This window comes from Sycon ciliatum, chromosome 1 (assembly GCF_964019385.1).
Source record: "Sycon ciliatum chromosome 1, ocSycCili1.1, whole genome shotgun sequence".
Taxonomy (NCBI): domain Eukaryota; kingdom Metazoa; phylum Porifera; class Calcarea; order Leucosolenida; family Sycettidae; genus Sycon; species Sycon ciliatum.
Window position 1 is genome coordinate 2221857 of NC_088643.1, and position 18913 is coordinate 2240769.

General features: G+C 47.3%; 1 protein-coding gene across 1 annotated transcript in view; it reads left to right on the forward strand.

The window, feature by feature from the left end:
- LOC135806786 (leucine-rich repeat-containing protein 15-like) overlaps positions 1-18913 on the forward strand; it is a 150354-nt gene that overhangs the window by 3752 nt on the left and 127689 nt on the right. The window contains exons 2-5 of the mRNA XM_065321000.1: positions 2793-2816; positions 4036-4107; positions 11926-11997; positions 18477-18548. Coding sequence (XP_065177072.1) covers positions 2793-2816; positions 4036-4107; positions 11926-11997; positions 18477-18548 — 240 coding nt within the window. The remainder of the gene's footprint in view (positions 1-2792; positions 2817-4035; positions 4108-11925; positions 11998-18476; positions 18549-18913) is intronic.

Genomic DNA, 18913 nt, shown 5'->3' on the forward strand with positions numbered 1-18913 from the left:
GAAGTTGACAAAACGGATATGGGGACTACCCTTTTTTATTTTTGAATTCGAAACCTAAGGTACCTAAGATCCCAAAAATCTGTTCACATCAAAATAATATTATCACGATTACGAAATTTGGCCTAAACTGTCGATAACCTCCTTATAAGGACAAAAGCTCGTTAACATAACCACGCAACATGACGCTTGATCGAATTAAAGATATATTCCAGTGTTCCTGAGTTGATTTTCTCGTTTCGCTCATCAGTGGATTATACGGAACTAGGGATCACAAATGAATGAAATAGGGTTAAGTCACAAGTGAGTGGATGTTAGTGCTACAAATGACACGTGTACTTTCCTACAACTGCAATCATACTACATGTGAGGTTATTCATTTGGTGAAAATCTTACATGACTCATTCGCTTCCTTGCATGGCCAGCAATCGAGGACATCTGAGAGTTGTAATTTTTGTACTCCTCCGAGGTGTGATTTTTGGCGTGCTGGGCCCAGCACAAGGAAGCCATCTGCAAAAAAACTGCAGAAAATGGTTGTTGTTTGATCCTTTGGTGTAATCTTTGTTTCTAGTCGAAGCTAGTTGCTGTTTGGAGCAGAAACGCTGAAATTGACTATTTTCTGCATGTACTCATACATGTACTCATGTACTCAGGCATGCAGTCTCACTCGTATTTTAGCTCTTTTTCTGGAATGGATGCTGCTCTGCGCCCCTTGGTGAACATTTCCTGCGCTCGTGGAGCAGCTGAAAAGGACCACTGGTATGTCTGGTTCCTGGTTTGAAAGTGGAGAGTCGACTTTTGTGCCTTGAAAAAGGAGTAGAGAGCGATAGAGGTACGTCTGTTGCTTATTTTTGAGTGCTACTCGTACACTTTTGATCGTGATAGAAATTCTCAGACCAAAGTCAGACCAAAGTCAGATGATGGCCGTACAGTTTTCTTGTGGATTTTTTAGTTGTTTCATCTCGTATCTATGTCAGTATCGTGATGGTGAAGTGGAGAGGGTGATTTTCTCCCTCTAGGCTTCGTTCGGCCGACTTTGCTTCGTCCTCGTTGAAAAGTGATCCTGAAAAAAAGGTCGATTTTGCTGGCTATGGTTATTGAGCACCTCTGGTCATTTGATCACAGCGAATTAAAATAAAATCAACAACAACAACGACAATGACAACGCGACAATGACAACGCGACAATGACAACGCGACAACGACAACACGACAACAACAACGCGACAACAACAACACGACAACGACAAGGCAACAACGACAACGCGACAACGACAACAACGACAATGACAACGTGACAACGACAACGCGACAACGACAACACGACAACGCGACAACGACAACATGACATCGACAACAACCGACGACGATGGCGGCGACGATGACAACACTCTCCAAACGGTCGCCGGGCTACACCAGTTAATGAAATTTTAATGATTATCTCTTTTTTCTTTCAAGGGGAAGTTCACCCTGAAATGAAAACTTCACCATGTGTTGCGAAAATGCAATGATTCCAATGGTGAAGGTCCCATGTTGATTGGAGCAGCCATTCCTGAGTTATACTTGCTTGAAGTTTGCATTAAATTCATCAACTTGCCCAGATTATGACCGGATTTATGACATCAGAGAGATAGATTTTGTATGGGAGTAGATGGAAAAAATTCTTTCTTGTTTTTCTGCAACAATGATTTCATGCCAGATTTTTTTCCAGTCGAAATTCCTTTAGGGTGCCATAATTATGTCCAACGCCGAAATTTGAAAATCATCCAACTTTTTTGGGACAAAGGAGGGCCAAAATACTGAAATTTCCCCATCTACTCTCATACAAAGTCTACATGTATCTCTCTTACGGAATAAATCCTGCGCAGTTTAGTCTGGGAAGATAATGACGTCATCATTATTAAAAAAATTCACCAAATTTAGTGCAAACTTTAAGCTGGTATACCTCAGAAACGGCTGCTCCCATCAACCTGGGACCTTCACTATTGGCATCATTGCATGTGTCGCTACAGGTTGTGAGCCCAAAGACCGTTTGGAGAGTGTTGTGAAGATGCATGGCAATGTTTCCCATATTGACCACCTACTCCGTCAATAACATACCGTAAAAGTCCGTAAATAAGTACCTGCCCGACAGAAATACGCCATTCATTCTTTTGGCTCTGTCTGTTGAAGTCAAGTCATGCCCAATAAACATACTGCCCGAAAGTAAGTACCGGTCCGGTGCGCACATGCAGCACGTAGCATGTACATCGACATGAAAATGACTTCTCCACTACACACAAGTCAGGTTCGAAAGTTAGCTCATGCCCGAAAGTCAGTACTCGCTCGAAATTTAGTACGGGTGTGGTCACTAAATTCAAAAATATTAAAATACATGTAGAGAAGAAAAGGACATAATGGATACGAGTTAAGAGTAACTCTCCATCACTGTATATAGTATCCAGTTACAGTGATGGAGAGTTACTCTTAACTCGTATCCATTATGTCCTTTTCTTTTCTACATTTATTTATGGCTCAACACCCCTGTTTCAAATATTAAAATACGTTTTTATTTACGGACTTTTACGGTATTCATTACTAATTCCTAATATCGCTAAAATGAGACTTTGCTTTACCCAGGTTTTCCTGTAGTATGAATATTCAAATTGTTCGTCTCCATTTAGAAGTTCCCAAGCCGGGAGTTCACGATAATTTGTTATTATTTTGATTTTAACAAAATTATTGTTGAAGTTGTCAACGTATCCTTTAGCACCAATCAGTCTTGATTTCTATGTGTTTTGTGTTTCTTGCATGTAGATCGAGCACACCCGTTCCAGTAATGTAAGTACACATATTTTAGTACTAAATTGAAAAATGACTTAAATGATACTTTTGCTTCCAGTACTTCCGCCACGTCATTACAATTGTCGCTTCGCACATCTCAATATCTGTGCCTTGCTTGCTTGCCCTATCCCGTTGGATGCTAGTTTGCAATCATTGCCTGCCACCTGGAGGCATGGATCAACGAAGCTTCATGACCTGAATTTGAACATGCGTCTTGTAAAAGTCTTGTTGAGTAATGAATGGTCTACCTCAAAACTCTGGTGAAGACGTCGACCTCAGCCACATGTGCAGCGAAGCAGGACACCACCACTCAAGCTCAGTCCGTCAGCAATGCTCTGCCTCAATTTCCAGCTGATTTCATTGCTTTGAGTGGACAAAATAAAGCAACTCACCTCCACCACCACATGCGCTCTCTGGTCGACCATCAAACAAGCAACACAACTCCAAGTTATAGATACTGACACCATGATATTTCATCCATACAGCACTGTTTCGACCATTGCAATTTTATCTACAATGGACAAAAAAATTAAATCGCTCTGGGAAGCGACAATTGTCATGACTTGGAGGAAGTAACTACCTTACGATTATGATCTCCACATTGCCTTTTCATAAAACAGTGCTTTAAAATAGAATATAGCCATTCCCTATTTTCAATCTTCACTGGTGAGAAAATACTCAGAAGCGCCCACCCACTAATAGGGTATTCACACGACGTGAAAACAAACGAAAACACGTTTGTATAAAAGTGGACAAGCTGCCCCATCGGATTCACACGGACAACAGACCCGTGCAAGTCTCGCATGCGTCCGTGTACTCATGAACTTGAGTACCATACTCAAGTACTCTCGCTGTTTTTACACGCGCGCAAAGCACAAACGTGGGCCTAGGACCCCCGATCAAGTTTCTCCAGATTTTGTATGCGCTAAGGTCACACGAGTAAAAAGAGTACCACAAACGTGAGTTTGCCCGTCGTGTGAATCCCCTATAACAAAGAAGTACACATGGTTTTGTTCATCTAATGGGAGCATTTAGTTTTTCAAAATGTTAGGATTTGTTTTCAAAAGACCGACTTGCAGATCAAGTTCCGCATGTTTTGAAGCCTACATTTAGAACATTTCGCCTTTATTTTTCCAGATAAGTCTTTTAACTTAATAGTGGTCATTGTAACAGCATGCATGGACACTCATCAAGTCTCTTTTATATTTGTGTACAGATCTGCTACCAAATGTGGAGTCCGCCGTTTGTTTGTTGGCGTTTTCAAGAATTCTCTTTCAGCACATAAAATGTAAGGCTTCGTTTGAACTTTTAACCTGTGATGGAGAGATGAGTTTTATGGAATTTGTTTGAAGCTTCATATCCATACTTGATTTGTTTTGGAAGAAAGGGGCACAACTTAAATGCGTTCTGCCGTTCACACTAAACTTCGAAAATATTAATTCTTAAATGCTGTACATGCAGAAGAACAAGGAGAATCAAGGCTTGTTTGCTGTACATGCATATACACTGTCCATATCACTGTAGGAGAACATAGCAAACATTTTAGGGTTTTAACGTCGGGCCCTAGAGGACGGCTACTTTGGCCAACCGGACAACAAATAGGTTGAGGCCAAAAGAATGATTTTATTTGTTGCGCATGCTTAGGGGTCGTCCGCAATTATCGAAAGTTTTTTCCAATCCGTAGTAGCTTCAAAAGTGGGTGGGTGGGTCAAGGCCAGTTACGGATTGAAAAACTTCCGAAATGACACGTGCGCGTGCCACGTGTACGTCTACGTGTAGCCCCTGTTTTCCACGCGCGGCTGCGCGCGAACTGTCTACTACAAATATTTTTGTAGTTCTGGCAGTTTCTGCGCCCCCGCGCGCGCTTCCTTGGCTGCTCCTGGGCCGGTGATCATAAAGTTAGTTCGGCGCATTCGACGGCGAGTCGACACTTTCTATTTTTGAGTTTCACTGTCTCCTTTGTCCAGAGTACCGTCTTCCATGCACTCCTTTGAAGTCCTTCCGTCTAGCGCTGGCGCTGACGACTGTTATTGACTATGTCCAGACAGGCGACGTTGTTTGGAAAGGCGGTGAAGAAGCAGCCCTTTTTCAAAACCGCTGGTGACTCTGACATGATGTCACTATGACTCATGGACCAGCACTGATTGAGTTTGTTCCATACATGTATGTGTTGGGTTGTGTGTCCATCAATAATATTTTATTACGGACTGGGGGGGGGGGGGGGGGGGTGGGTGGGTGGGTGAGGAAAAATTTGAAGCTACTACGGATTGGAAAAAACTTTCGATAATTGCGGACGACCCCTTATGTAGAATGACGTAATAGACAGTGAGTCAGGTCGCCACAGTATTCCACCACTAGTGGTGAGGTCGGGAGGAGCGAAGCACGATAAACAAGAAAAAGTGTGAGGAGAGAGAAAAAGGAAGCGCGGCGTGTACAAGGCGGAAAGACAAAAATATAATACCGTATTTCCCCGTAAGTTAGTACGTACTAACTTTCGAACTTAGCAGCCACATGAGTACTAACTTTTGGGGGTTGTGATAAACGTGTTGGTTTATTCTAATAAATACTTTGTAGTAGTCTCCATCGAGGAGCGAGTGGAAAAGAACAACAAAACAAAGAACAGCACAACGGAATCAGCATGCTCAATGTGTAGTCATGCGTGCATGCCAAATACCAATGCATGACGTAAGCTAACGTAAACTGCGTACAATAAGACAGATGCACGCGGGTGGTTGCATATAGGATATCGTACATAATAATACAACACGCCCTTCCGAGATCATAATGGGTGAACAAGCCAGACTATGATCTAAACATAATAACTATGAAGATACAAAAAAAAAACATGAACAAGAGGCAAGGCAACGAGAACAGTCACAGTGTAGCACAGACTACAGAAGAAGAAAAACTAATCAAACATATGACTGTCCTTGGTGTGCAGAAATGTTCAAACGGTCAGGTTGACGGCGGTTACGGGTGCTGCGACGGGGTGCAACAACAGGCTCAGTAGGTGCGGGAACAGCAGGTTCAGACGCACTATCAGTAGAAACGCGATCAGGCAGCAATGGGACATAAGGCCGTAGGAAGCGACGATTTCGCCAAAACACACGACCACTACGTAGCTTGACGTAATAGTCTCGATGGGTACCAATGGCGACAACGATGCCTCGACCTGTCCACCGTTTGGTGCGCGGATCTTGCAGATCTACGTGCATGCCAATAGTGAGCTTAGACAACGTGCGCGGCTGAGACGAATCTGGATCCGGGACAGGTGGAGAATCAGAACTCTCTATACTGGTAGCACGCTGTTTCCACTCCGGGGCAAACGACGAGTGATGCGCCAGCACGAATGACGAGAGCGAACGACCGAATAGCAGCTGGGCAGGACTGGGTCCAGACGGATGTGGGGTATTACGCCATTCCAACAGACCACGCTGGAAGGCATCGGTGTCCAGGTCGCCATTACTAGTGGTTTTCGCAATCAGGTACTTCATGGACTTCACCGCGGACTCGGCATGGCCATTTGATTGCGGGAAGTGCGGGGTTGATGTGATGTGCTTCATCTGCCAACGGTCGCAGAACTCAGTGAAGCGTCGCGACGCATACTGGGGACCATCGTCGGTTGATATTGCACTGGGAACGCCAACATCTGTAAACCAGCGACGAAGTTGACGAACCACGTCAGAAGATGTGGCTGTGCGGCCTATCTTTGCAACACACGGCCAACCGGTGAGTCGATCGACCAACACAAGGTATTCCCAACCTTGGCAATGGAAGAGGTCAGAGCTGACACTCTCGAACGGCATTGACGGTTGACGGTCACTCTGCAGCGGTTCTCTCGGCAAAGATGGCTGGAACTCACGACAGGGCTGACATGCACGGACAAGGCGGTCAAGCTCAGAGTTCAAACCAGGCCAGTACACTAGTTGACGCGCACGGCGCTTGGTGCGGTCAATTCCTTGGTGTGCAGCGTGTAGATCGTGCAGCACAGATGCACGTAGAGCAGCAGGTACTACGATGCGATTGCCCTTCAGTACGACGGCGGAGTCAACAGATAGGTGTTCGCGTCCATTCCAATAGGGCTGCAGATGCCGTGGAAGGTCGGAACAGGAGCGTGGGAAGCCGGTGAGTACCATCTGCAGGAGATCTTGATACTCAGAGTCCGAGGCGCACGCATCTTGGAGCTTCGCATAGCGTAATGCTGACATCGAACCAGAGTCATCAGCACGGAGGCACGCACGAATAGCAGAACCAGATGGCAGGTCGTCTTCTCCAAGCAGGTCAGATGCTTGTGGGTCGGAGACGGGTGCTCGAGACAGAGCGTCGGCGGCATAATGCAGCTTTCCTTGTCTCCAGGAAGCATGAAATTGGTACGGCCGAAGCTTCAGCAGGAGACGCTGCAAACGAGGATTCTCGACCTGATCCAGGCTATACGTGTTGAAGATCGGAATCAGGGGCTGGTGGTCTACGATGAGGTCGAATCTGCTGCCGGCAAGGTACAGGTGGCACTTGCGCACAGCCCAGACCACAGCAAGACATTCAAGTTCAATCATAGCGTAGCGGCTTTCAGTGTCGGTGATAAAGCGGCTACCACACTGGACGAGGCGCCAGCCAGACGGGTGCAGTTGGAACAGTGCATAGCCGAGACCTTTCGTGCGGGATGCATCTGTTTCCAGACGTGTTTCCAGACCAGGTTGGTAATACGCCAGAATGGGGGGTTCGACCAGAGCATTCTTCACACGGTTGAACGCATCGGTGTGTGGCGTTTCCCACTGGAAAACAGCAGACGTCTTCAGCAGACCACGAAGCGGTGTCGCCAGCTCGGCGATAGCAGGTGTAAACTCAGCAAGCTGATTTACGAGGCCCATGAACGATCGGAGGTCGGTCCGATTCGTCGGGGTGGAGAAGTCGCGGATAGCGGAGAGCTTAGCGTCATCGACAGTCCAACCGTCAGCATTCAGGATGTAGCCGCAGAACTCGATCTCGGTAGCAGCGAACACAAACTTCTTCGCGCTAAGGGTTACGCCGTGCTCGCGCGCACACAACAATACGCGCCGGACGCGTGCCACATGGTCACCAAGGTCATCATCATAGACGAGACAGTCGTCGACGACCTTTTTGAAATTGGTGATGTTGTCGAATGCCGTGCTCATACGGCGGTTATACTCGTCTCCGGCCGAGATGAGGCCCTGCGGATTGCGCAAGTACTGATACCGGCCCCATGGAGTGATAAACGTTGTCAATGGCCGCGCTGCTTCGCTGAGTGGCACTTGCCAGTAGCCATGGCGAGCATCGAGCTTCGTAAAGAAGCGACCGCTGACACTGGTGACGACATCACGAGGTGGCTGTGTCGGATGCGTGGGACGTTGGATCTGATCGTTCAGCTTCTTGAAGTCCACCGTTAGACGCTTCTCAGTGGTGCCCTTCTTGTCGACTATAACAATAGGGTGGCACCAGTCGCGGGGTTCAGAGACAGGCTCAATGATGCCATCCTTCACCATGTTGTCAAGCTGTTCCTTAATCTGGTCCCGAAACGCATAGGGCACTGGTCTAGCATGATGAACACAGGAAGGTGTAGCGTCTGGTTCGAGCTGAATGTCGATTGACGGACCAGACATGGGCTTCAGACTGTCAGAGTCGAACACGTCAGAAAACTCCTCCAGCAGCTCAGTGCGAATCTGGTCGGCGGTGGGCTCAGGTGCTGGCTTGCGCTCAACTCGGCAAACAGAAGGCCAGTTGGGCGGCAGCAATCCGAGCGCACACAGGGATGTCCGGGAGAGCAAGGCATCCGACAGCTCGGAGTACACGTGTATGGTGGTGCGGTGAGTCTTGGAGCCTAGCCCAAGACTGGAACTGATCTGGCCAACGGATACGAGAGGCTGACCGTTCACACCGGTGACAACGTCTGGGTCCTCCGCCAGGTTTTCTGGGAATCCACCCAGAAGGTCAAGATGACGAAGACCAATGGCGTCGACATCACTGCCGGTGTCCGGTATCCAGTTAATGGCTGCACCTGTCTCCTCCGTGTTGAGCGTAGTCGTCACAGACACGGTGCCTTGTTGCCCGGATGATGCTTGCTGGAGCTTCAGCTGGCCGATCTTGGAACCACGTGGCTGCTTGGATTTCTTCGGACACATTTTTTCAAAATGTCCAGTGGCTTTGCAGCCGTTACAAGTTTTGCCAGCAGCGGGGCAGGCAGACTTGGTATGCGTAGAGCGGCCACACTGGGGACATTTCTTGGGTGATGAATAAGCAGACTGGGGTGCTGCCTTAGAGGTGGCGTCCGGCGCCGGCTTGTCACCAAAGCGTTTCTGACGCTGGTACTGTGACCTACGGGCGGCGTTGATCGATGCTGACGGCAGAATACCATCCCCAGTTTGCTTTGCTGCTTCCTCAGCACGGCAAATCTTTGCGGCGTTAGCTAGTGTCAGGGATTGTTCGGCTAACAATTTGTGCCGAGTGTCGTCATCGTGCACACCCACAACAATCCGGTCACGGAGGATCTCCTCGTGTGCTTGCACCAGCATCTTGGGGCAACTGCTGCACATGCGGGCAGAGCATGCGGAACAGACTTGCAAGTCGGCGAAGTCGCAGGCAGCAAAGGACTCCTTTAAGCCGGTGTAAAAAGCATCAAAGGTTTCACCACGTTGCTGGCGTCGGTTATAGAAGTCTATCCGATCCAGCAACGGGTTACGTTGCCGACGGATATATTTTTTGACAGCACAGATTATGTCCGAGACATCGGCATTAGTGGCCACGGCGATGATCCCCTCGCGCAAATAACGCTTTATGTCTTCATCTAGTGCCTGGCGTAGAGCACTCACTCGTGTGAGTCGGTCCTGAACGGACAGTTTCTGGCATCTCGCGTAATCCTCCCAAGCCTCCTCCCATGCGTTGAGGTCCGCGAGCGTGGCAGAGGAAAGCAGGATGGGCCGTTCCACCGAGATTTGTTTCGTCGTGGGCTGCGATGTGGATGTATTGCCACTATTGGAGCTACTCAACAGGGCAGTCAGGCGTGCCTCGCGGTCCGCTGCGGCTGTCATCTGTGCCTGCATGAAGGTCAACAGAGCCTGAACATCAGGGCTGACAGGTAAGTTTGGCGTGGCTGCTGCGCCAGGGACAGCATCACTACCAGAGTCGGACATTACGAATCGAAACAAATTTACAGCACTCGCACGAGGTTCACACCACTGAAACGACGGGCCGGGATTGTCAGGTCACAACGGGTGATCTGACCTACCGCCTACAATACTACTACGACAGGTAAGAAAATAGTTCACTGCGCCATGTGATAAACGTGTTGGTTTATTCTAATAAATACTTTGTAGTAGTCTCCATCGAGGAGCGAGTGGAAAAGAACAACAAAACAAAGAACAGCACAACGGAATCAGCATGCTCAATGTGTAGTCATGCGTGCATGCCAAATACCAATGCATGACGTAAGCTAACGTAAACTGCGTACAATAAGACAGATGCACGCGGGTGGTTGCATATAGGATATCGTACATAATAATACAACAGGGGTGGTACTATCTTTCGGGGAGTACTTTTTTATCGGGGTAAATGACACGCAGTGGGAAGCCTGCGCAACTCTAGTGTCCGTGCATATGATGTATGTACTGTACGGTGTCTGTACATGTAGGACGGGTACGAACTTACTATCTTTCGGGGGAACTGTCTTTCGGGGTGATAACCTCGGCAGTGGAAAGTGTATTTTTTATAGGGGGTACTAAGTCATTGGGGAGAACTAACTTACGGGGAAATACGGTAATATGATACATACGTACAAGCGAGAGCGCTGCGTGCATGAAATTTGTTGATAATGTGGCAACAAAGGCCAAAACAAAAATCAAGAGCGGTAAGTGGAAAAGAGAGAGATGCATGACCGAGAGATGCATGACAGAGGCGGTTAACCTGTCAGAGGTGTGTTAATGTGACAGAAGTGGAGAGCATATGTCAGAGGCAGAGAGAAAGAAAAGAGGAAATGCCTGACAGAGGAGTGTTATCATGTCAGAGGCGGCTGCATGTTGCAGGCTTTGCAGGGTACCCGTCACGGAGTACGAGAAACACTGGGGTGAGGGGTGGCCAGTGAGGCGGGGACGGTTGGAGGCGAACGCAACTCCAATAAATCCTATGAGCCAGGCGTGTGCCTGTGTGCGTGTACAGAGAGTGAGTTGGTACGAACGGTGGAGGTGGCCAATTTCCAGCATGAGGCCAGGACGAATACGAAGGACGAAATGAATGGATATGGAGCCGTGGCAGGATAGCGGGGTATCCAGGTGGGCGGGGAGGGTGGCAGGGGCCACAGCAGCTCCGAGGCGGATCCAGTGGTGGTGAGGCTCACGTTTTACGTCAACAGCCGGCGATTGACGGCATCTCGAGAGTGGGGCGAGCAGGAAACTGCGGCGAGAGCTCAGGGATGGCAGGCATTGGGAAAACTCCAAAGAGCGCAGCGTCTGGGGTCACCAATTTAGGGGTTTTAAGTCGGGCCCTAGACAACGGCTACAATGGCCAACTGGACAACAACTTTTTTGAAGAAGTTAAGGCCAAAGAGAATGATTTTATTTCTTGCGCATGCTTATGTCGAATGACGTAATGGTTGGGAGTCACGCCGCTACAATATTCTCAGGCAAATGGTCTTAGGAATTAAGTGTTGCTCACTACATGGGAGCTCGCGGTTTTCCTTCCGACTTGAATTCTCTTGAATTCTCACTTATTTTATGTTTTTCAAATATCAATGCATCGAATAAATTCAGGCGTCCTCAAAACACATCAACTAGTGTGTTACGAGAACAAAATAAGGTTATATTGCCTCACCCCCGTTTACACTGAGCTCTCACCTCACTTTTACTGTCTCACCCCTTTGCCTTCTATCTATTCACTTTATTTTGTGTGTGTGTGTGTGTGTGTGTGTGTGTGTGTGTGTATGTGCGTGCGTGCGTGTGTATGTAAAAGGCAACTGAGTGTAGCCATGTGTCGGCTGAGAGCGCATGGAGGACAAGAGGAGGAGAGATTGTTGCATTCTTGAACAGTAGATTGGCACCATTCACAACTGTATTGATATGCAAGAGTTTGTGTAATTTCTTTGGGTTTCACTGTTTCACAGAGACTTAATGCACAACCAGTTAACCCAGCTACATCGAAATACATTCAGCGGCCTTCATAATGTGACTGGACTGTAAGCATGTCTTTGTTTCTGCAGACCTCTCTTGCTATAGGTTCATCTTTTAAAGAAAAGAAAAAGGACCAAGGAATTACAAGTTACGCTAAAATGTCCACTGACACAACCAGTTACTAAACAATCAGCTCATGCGATAAAGTTGCACGACACTGACTGACGATACTGACATGCATGTACATCCGCCAACATCCTTCACAGCTGAGACTTTCAGCTAGTGCTTATTTTGGTTGTGCTCACCTTCCCCTCCTTATGTTATTTCTATAACTTAGAACCTTCCGAAGGCTGTTGGAGTGCGCATCCAAGATGTGCTAGAGCTGTTAGCCAGTTAGTTGTAGAACGACAGTACCGTCGGTCAGTGTCGTGCAATGTTATCGCATGAGCTGATTGTTTAGTAACTGGTGTTGTTAGTGGACAGTATAGCGTAACTTGTAGTTCCTCGGTCCTTTTTTGTTTTCTATAAATTAATCCTTGGCTCTCCAACCGAGTCCATTTTTAAATGTATATATTTTATATTTTTAACAAGATACACAACTCACCACTGCAGGCGCATGGAGCTAGCATAGGGTGAGATGGTGGTGCTGGTGGGTCCTGCCATGCTCAACTGACCAGAGGTCTCAGCATCTTCGAATGACAGGCGCACCATATGGGAGTAGGGAGGGGGGGTTAGCGTCTTTTTTTTGTTAACTTAGGGCCCAAAGCCATAGACGCACACGTAGACGCAATCACACAGACACATTTATGCACACACACACACACACACATCCTAGTCCTGGTCCTCGTGTCGTCTAGCTGAAAAGGATGACCCACGTCTAGCTTATGACAAACTATGTTAATCAATGGGGGCATATCCAGGCAGCATAGCTTCAGCAGGTGGTGGCAAGTCCAGATGTGGCGCCGCTCTCCTGAGAGGGACTGGACACAGCACTGTTCTGGGTCACCACCAAGTGCACTGGGGGTGCTGTAGGTACTAGTGGCGGCATGTCCTGGCTTTGTGTGTTAGCAGGTGAGAATGATGGTGCTGCTGGTGAAGACAAATCCACTCCAGCTCGGGTTCTTCCTTGCGTGGAATTCTCACTATTTGGGTACACTTTCCTCAACCAGTTGATCGTGCCAATCGACGCTTGGGCAGGGTTGGCGCCTGACCTAGTTGCACTATGTAGGTCTACACGGCCATCCTGACTGGCATGCTGAGATGTGATGCTTTTGCCAACTAGAACATCCTGATCCACCTGGCTGTTGGTGGCGTGAGTTCCGACACTAGCGCTGGCACCCAGCCCATTTCTGTGACCGTAGGACGCTTCAGTCCCAATGTCTGGAGTCTTATTTCTACGGGTTGCCGTGGCTTGGGTAGTAGTCTACACACGGGGTGTTAGCAATCTTGCAAGCACATCGCTGACACTTCCATGTAAGCTGGCCTTGGCAGCAATCCATTAGAGAGGTTAAGATGCACGTTATTTCCGACGTGACGCGAAAGTTCATCTCGCGTTATTTGGCTCGCACGTCGGAAAATCAACGCGAATGACCAGCTGCTCACGTCGAAATTTGGAGTTTTACGCCAAATTTGATGTGAAATTGCGCGTCACGTCGGAAAAAGCGTGCATCTTAACCTCTCTATTGCTGCTACAGGAACCGATAGTTGTAGATGTGATGGCGGCTCGACATGGATGTGTGAACAGGTGAAGGTGGTGAGACTTTGCTAACACAAAGTATGAACAGAAGTTTGAGTTGTTCTGGTCTGCCCAAAAGAAAATTAGTATAGGATATCGACCTCGACCTCGGGCTAAATGGGAGATATAGGCCTCATAAAAGACCTAGGCGGACATCGGTCTTTTACTCGGGCTATAGTACCCATATAGACCGGAGTCGAGGTCCATATCCTATTGATCATGATTCCTTTGCCATAACCCAAAATTTGATCCTTTAGGAGCTTTTTTCGGCCTTTTCAGTGTAGCATTTGTACTATCGAATGGACTCGGATGGAGAGCCAAGGATAAATTCATAGAAAAGAAAAAGGACCAAGCTCTATGTGATCATACTAACTTAGAACCTTCCAAGTTGGAAGGCTGTTGGAGTGGGCATCCAAGGCGTGCTAGAGCTGATAACTACAGTCAACTTCGCGAATAACGGCATTCGGCGGGGCATCAGAAAAGTGTCGTTATTCGCGAAGTGTCCTTATAACCGAAGTCCCATTTGAATGTATGTGAACCCATATTTTGTATAGTATGACATGCATATCAAAATCAAGCTCTTTTCTTGCTCTATGTCAATGTGTACTTTATTTTTCTTATTGCAGTTGAAAGGAACTAAAAATTCAATATTCAAGGGAAATCAATTGAAAAATATGCCTTTTTGAGCCATCTACAGGGCCAGGGACATGTACATTGTATGATGATTACTGTACAATCATGTACAACTACAGATTGTACATGTACACTGTACTGTATGTAGTGAGGAAAACTTCCTTCTGCCAGCGGAGAGGGTCCATTGTGCCTTTTGTGTGTACACTGTACATGTATACATAATACACTGTAGGTGTGCTGGTAAATCCAACAATTTTGAAACCAAAATAAAAAAAGGAAGAAAAAGCCTCCCCCGGCCCCGGCCCCCGGGCCCCTTGGGCCTGGCTGCATTTTCTTGCATGTGTGCCTTTATCCATCACCATAGGTTCTGGTACTTCTGCATGACAGGTACATGATTGTACTTGACTGACAGGTACTTCAATAGCAGTCAAAAGCCCAGAAAGTCGTTATTCAAGCAGTGAATATGACCTCGGGGCACTAAAAGCATGTCGCTATACGCGAATTGTCGTTATTCAGATAGTCGTTATATCTGAAGTTAAATGTATACGAAAAGGCGACGAGGAGACAATAACTTTATTAATGCGATTAATAGTATTAGTGAAGCGGACATTACAAAATGATGAATGAGAATACATGTATCTAAAATGGTTGTTCCTAATCGATTTTCTTGAGACTATCATCAGGGAAAATCGTCTCACAATAGAGACGATTTTCCCTGATGATAGTCTCAAGAAAATCGATTAGGAACAACCATTTTAGATACATGTATTCTCATTCATCATTTTGTAATGTCCGCTTCACTAATACTATTAATCGCATTAATTAAATGTATACAGTTAGATTTTGCTCAGGGCATGGAAATTCGGTCGTTATTCGCGAATTGTCGTTATATCCACAGTCGTTATTAGCGAAGTTGACTGTAGTCAGTTGTAGAACGTCAGTACCGCCTGTCAGTGTCGTGCAATGTTATCGCATGAGCTGATTGTTTAGTAACTGGTGGTGTTAGTTGACAGTATAGCGTAACTTGTAGTTCCTTGGTCCGTTTTCTTTTCTATAAATTTGTACTATAATGGGGCCGCTTCTATCCAGACAATGGGGCAGTACTCCATCACTGGGCTTTGTAGGCTTGCATGCGACCAGGCATGTCTAAGAGATGTCTTCTATCGTCCAAGAACAAACATAAACGTGATTCAGTGGGTCCGTCGGTTGACCCTGCTAGGCGTTTTGCAGATTATGTCACCGCGGGCAAAGTGGGCAAGGCGCTCCGTGGCTTGACAAGCGGTGATGATGGAGGCGTGCATCAGTTGGACGACGAGATTGACGGACGCACTGTCCGGGATATCCTGAAAGACAAACATCCACCCGCAGAGCCGATGAGCGAGGACGCCGTTATTGGTGGTGATCCACCTGCTCCACCTCATCCGATCTATTTCAGCAGCCTTGGACGTCAGTCGATTAAGAGTGCAGCGCTCGGTACGCAGGGTGCTGCGGGGCCGAGTGGTGTTGACGCCGAGAACTGGAGGCATTTTTGCGCTAGTTTCTCTGACGCCTCCCAGGGCCTTTGCGATGCACTAGCATCGTGTGCAAGGCGTTTAGCCTCCACGTACGTGCACCCAGCATCTTTGTCGGCTTTCACTGCGTGCAGATTGATAACGTTGGACAAGCAACCCGGTGTCCGGCCGATTGGAATAGGTGAGGTCGCTCGACGCATTATAAGCAAGGCCATCCTCTCCGTCGTAGGCCAAGCCGTTCAGGAGGCGGTTGGGTGTATACAGCTATGCGCTGGCCAGGATTGCGGTATAGAGGCGGGAATACATGCGATGCAGCAGGCCTTTGAGCTGGATGACACCGAAGGAATTCTGATGGCGGATGCAAGTAATGCGTTCAACAGACTAAATCGACAGACTTGCTTAAGAAATGTTCGGCACTTGTGTCCATCACTTGCTACCGTTCTTATTAATACCTACCGTGATCCAGCTCATCTCTACGTGGACGGTGAAAGTATCCTGTCGCAAGAAGGGACAACACAGGGTGATCCCCTTGCAATGTACATGTACGCGTTGGGAATAATGCCCTTGATACGTTTGGCGGATGAGGCGGGTGCGGTGCAGTCATGGTTCGCGGACGATTCATCCGCTGCTGCTCGTCTTCGCAGACTCCGTCTATGGTGGGACATAATGGACAAGAGAGGACCGGCATATGGATATTACGTAAACCCAAAGAAATCGGTCCTTGTCGTCAAGGAAAGGTGTTACCAGGAGGCGACTGAATTGTTTCGAGACACTGGTGTAATGATAACGGACGAGGGATCACGATATCTTGGCGCAGCAATCGGAAGGGACAGCTTTCTTCAAAGCTATATCAAAACAAAGGTGGACGAATGGATGGGGGAACTGAAGAAGCTAGCAGTATTTGCACAAACCCAGCCGCAGGCTGCGTATTCTGCGTATGTGACGGGCCTCAGGGGTAGATGGGTATTCCTCTGTCGTACCATGAAGGTACCCGAACCCATGTTCCAACCGCTGGAGGACATTGTGAAGTCTGAACTGATTCCCGCCTTAACTTGCCGTGCACCCCCAGGCGACACTCTCCGACGGCTTATGGCTTTGCCGTGTCGTCTGGGTGGGCTCGGTTTGATTAACCCTGTGTCCCTATGCCAACAATACGACTCGTCGGTTCGGATGACCAACCCTTTGTCTCGGAGAATCTTGTCAGGGGATGGCTCCATCGGTGACTCGGTAGTGTTAATCAGATCGGCCAAGAGAGACGCCAAGGCATCTTCTCGACGTCATCAGAAACTGGAATTCGACGCGATATCGGGCAGTGCGTCGGAGTCGCTACGACATGTCATAGACGTCGCGAAGGAGAAAGGGTCGTCGAGCTGGCTGACGTGCCGTCCACTTAAGAAATATCATTTTAATTTAACAAAGGGAGAGTTTTGGGACGGACTCTGCCTCCGTTACGGATGGACACCGGCCAGGGTACCGTCACACTGCTCTTGCGGCCAAGAGGCAACTGTCGCGCATTCCCTGTCGTGCCCCTATGGAGGGTTTCCCTCCATTAGACACAATGGTATTCGGGACGTCACGGCCCGGCTGCTGGACGAGGTGTGCACCAGTGTGTCCATCGAGCCCTTGCTGCAACCGCTGACGGGGGAGCGTCTTCGCTACCGGACCGCAAATGTGGAAGACCGTGCCCGGTTGGATGTCGCTGCCAATGGTTTGTGGGGCAGTCGTTTTGAGCGTACACTTATTGATATACGGGTTTTTAATCCTCACTCACGCTCAAATCGATCTGCACCACATACTATTGTGTATCAGCGACATGAAAAAGAAAAGAGAAGGCACTATGAGGAGCGGGTGAGGCAGGTTGAGCAAGCCTCCTTTGTTCCGGCGGTCATGTCAGCCAGTGGCGGAATGGGTCCAGCATCAACAGCACTGTACAAACGAATTGCTCATCTGTTGGCGGAGAAGAGGGGTGAGCATTACTCTCATGTTATGGCATTTGTTAGATGCAGGATTTCCTTCAGCCTTCTGAAATCCTGTATCGTGTGCATTCGCGGTTGTAGGCGTTAAAATTTTGGTTTGAAATTTGCACCCTCCCGGAGCCCACGCTGCTTTGGCAGTGGCGGAGGCTCGCTTGCCGACGTAACCGGCGGAGATCATCATGAACAATGGACTGACTAATTATTCACTTGTCCTGTCTTTATAAATAACATGTTATTGCATATGTTCTTGGTTTAGTTTTTGGCCTTTTTCGTGCTTTGGAGTTGATAACATTTTCCTCACTATCGAAAAAACAAAAAAACAAAGTGCATTCCAAAAAAAAAAAAAAAAAATGTCTAAGAGCTGGAAAGCCTTACAAAAACCGCCAAGTCGCCGTCTTGCCCGGACATAGGATGTTGCATGTTTTGGGTACAAGAGTGATAAGTTCAAATATAGAGGTACAGAAAGTGTCCAGCTTGGTTCTGAGTCTCTTTTCATTCTGAGTAACAATGATGAGCTTTCCTGCAGCTTCATACATATCAACGTGATGAGGGCAATTGTACAGAAGCAATGTGTGACTCACTCTCATTGCACAATCAATCACATTGCTTCTGTACAATTGCCCTCATCACCACTTTTTTGTTTTCAATTTCTAATCTAATCCCATTGTGTAAATTGTGTGAATATGTAGGATTCTAAGTCACAATAAACTGAGGTTTCTGGGTAAAGATGTCTTCCACCAATTACGATCACTGGAATTCCTGTAAGTTGAAGTTTATTTCACTGGTTTTGTTATCTTCGTGTCCAACAGTACCTACTATTAAACTTGTAACCTAAGATAGTCACAATCATTTGGAAACGGTTGTGATGTTACTGAACGTTCCCTGTTAGGTGTTCAATAACATTGGGGCATGTAAAGAAAGAGACTCGGTATACTGTGTACATCGTGAGTTTTAGTCGGAGGATAATGTTGTATTGATCTATAATTAACCTACGTGGAGATAATAATTTTAATATAGCTATGAATAGGATGAAGGCTGCAGACATCACGCAACTACGTTACTTGTTTGACATGTATTACTATTTTATAACAAAAATATTATTGAAAACCCAGAATCGATTTTCTCG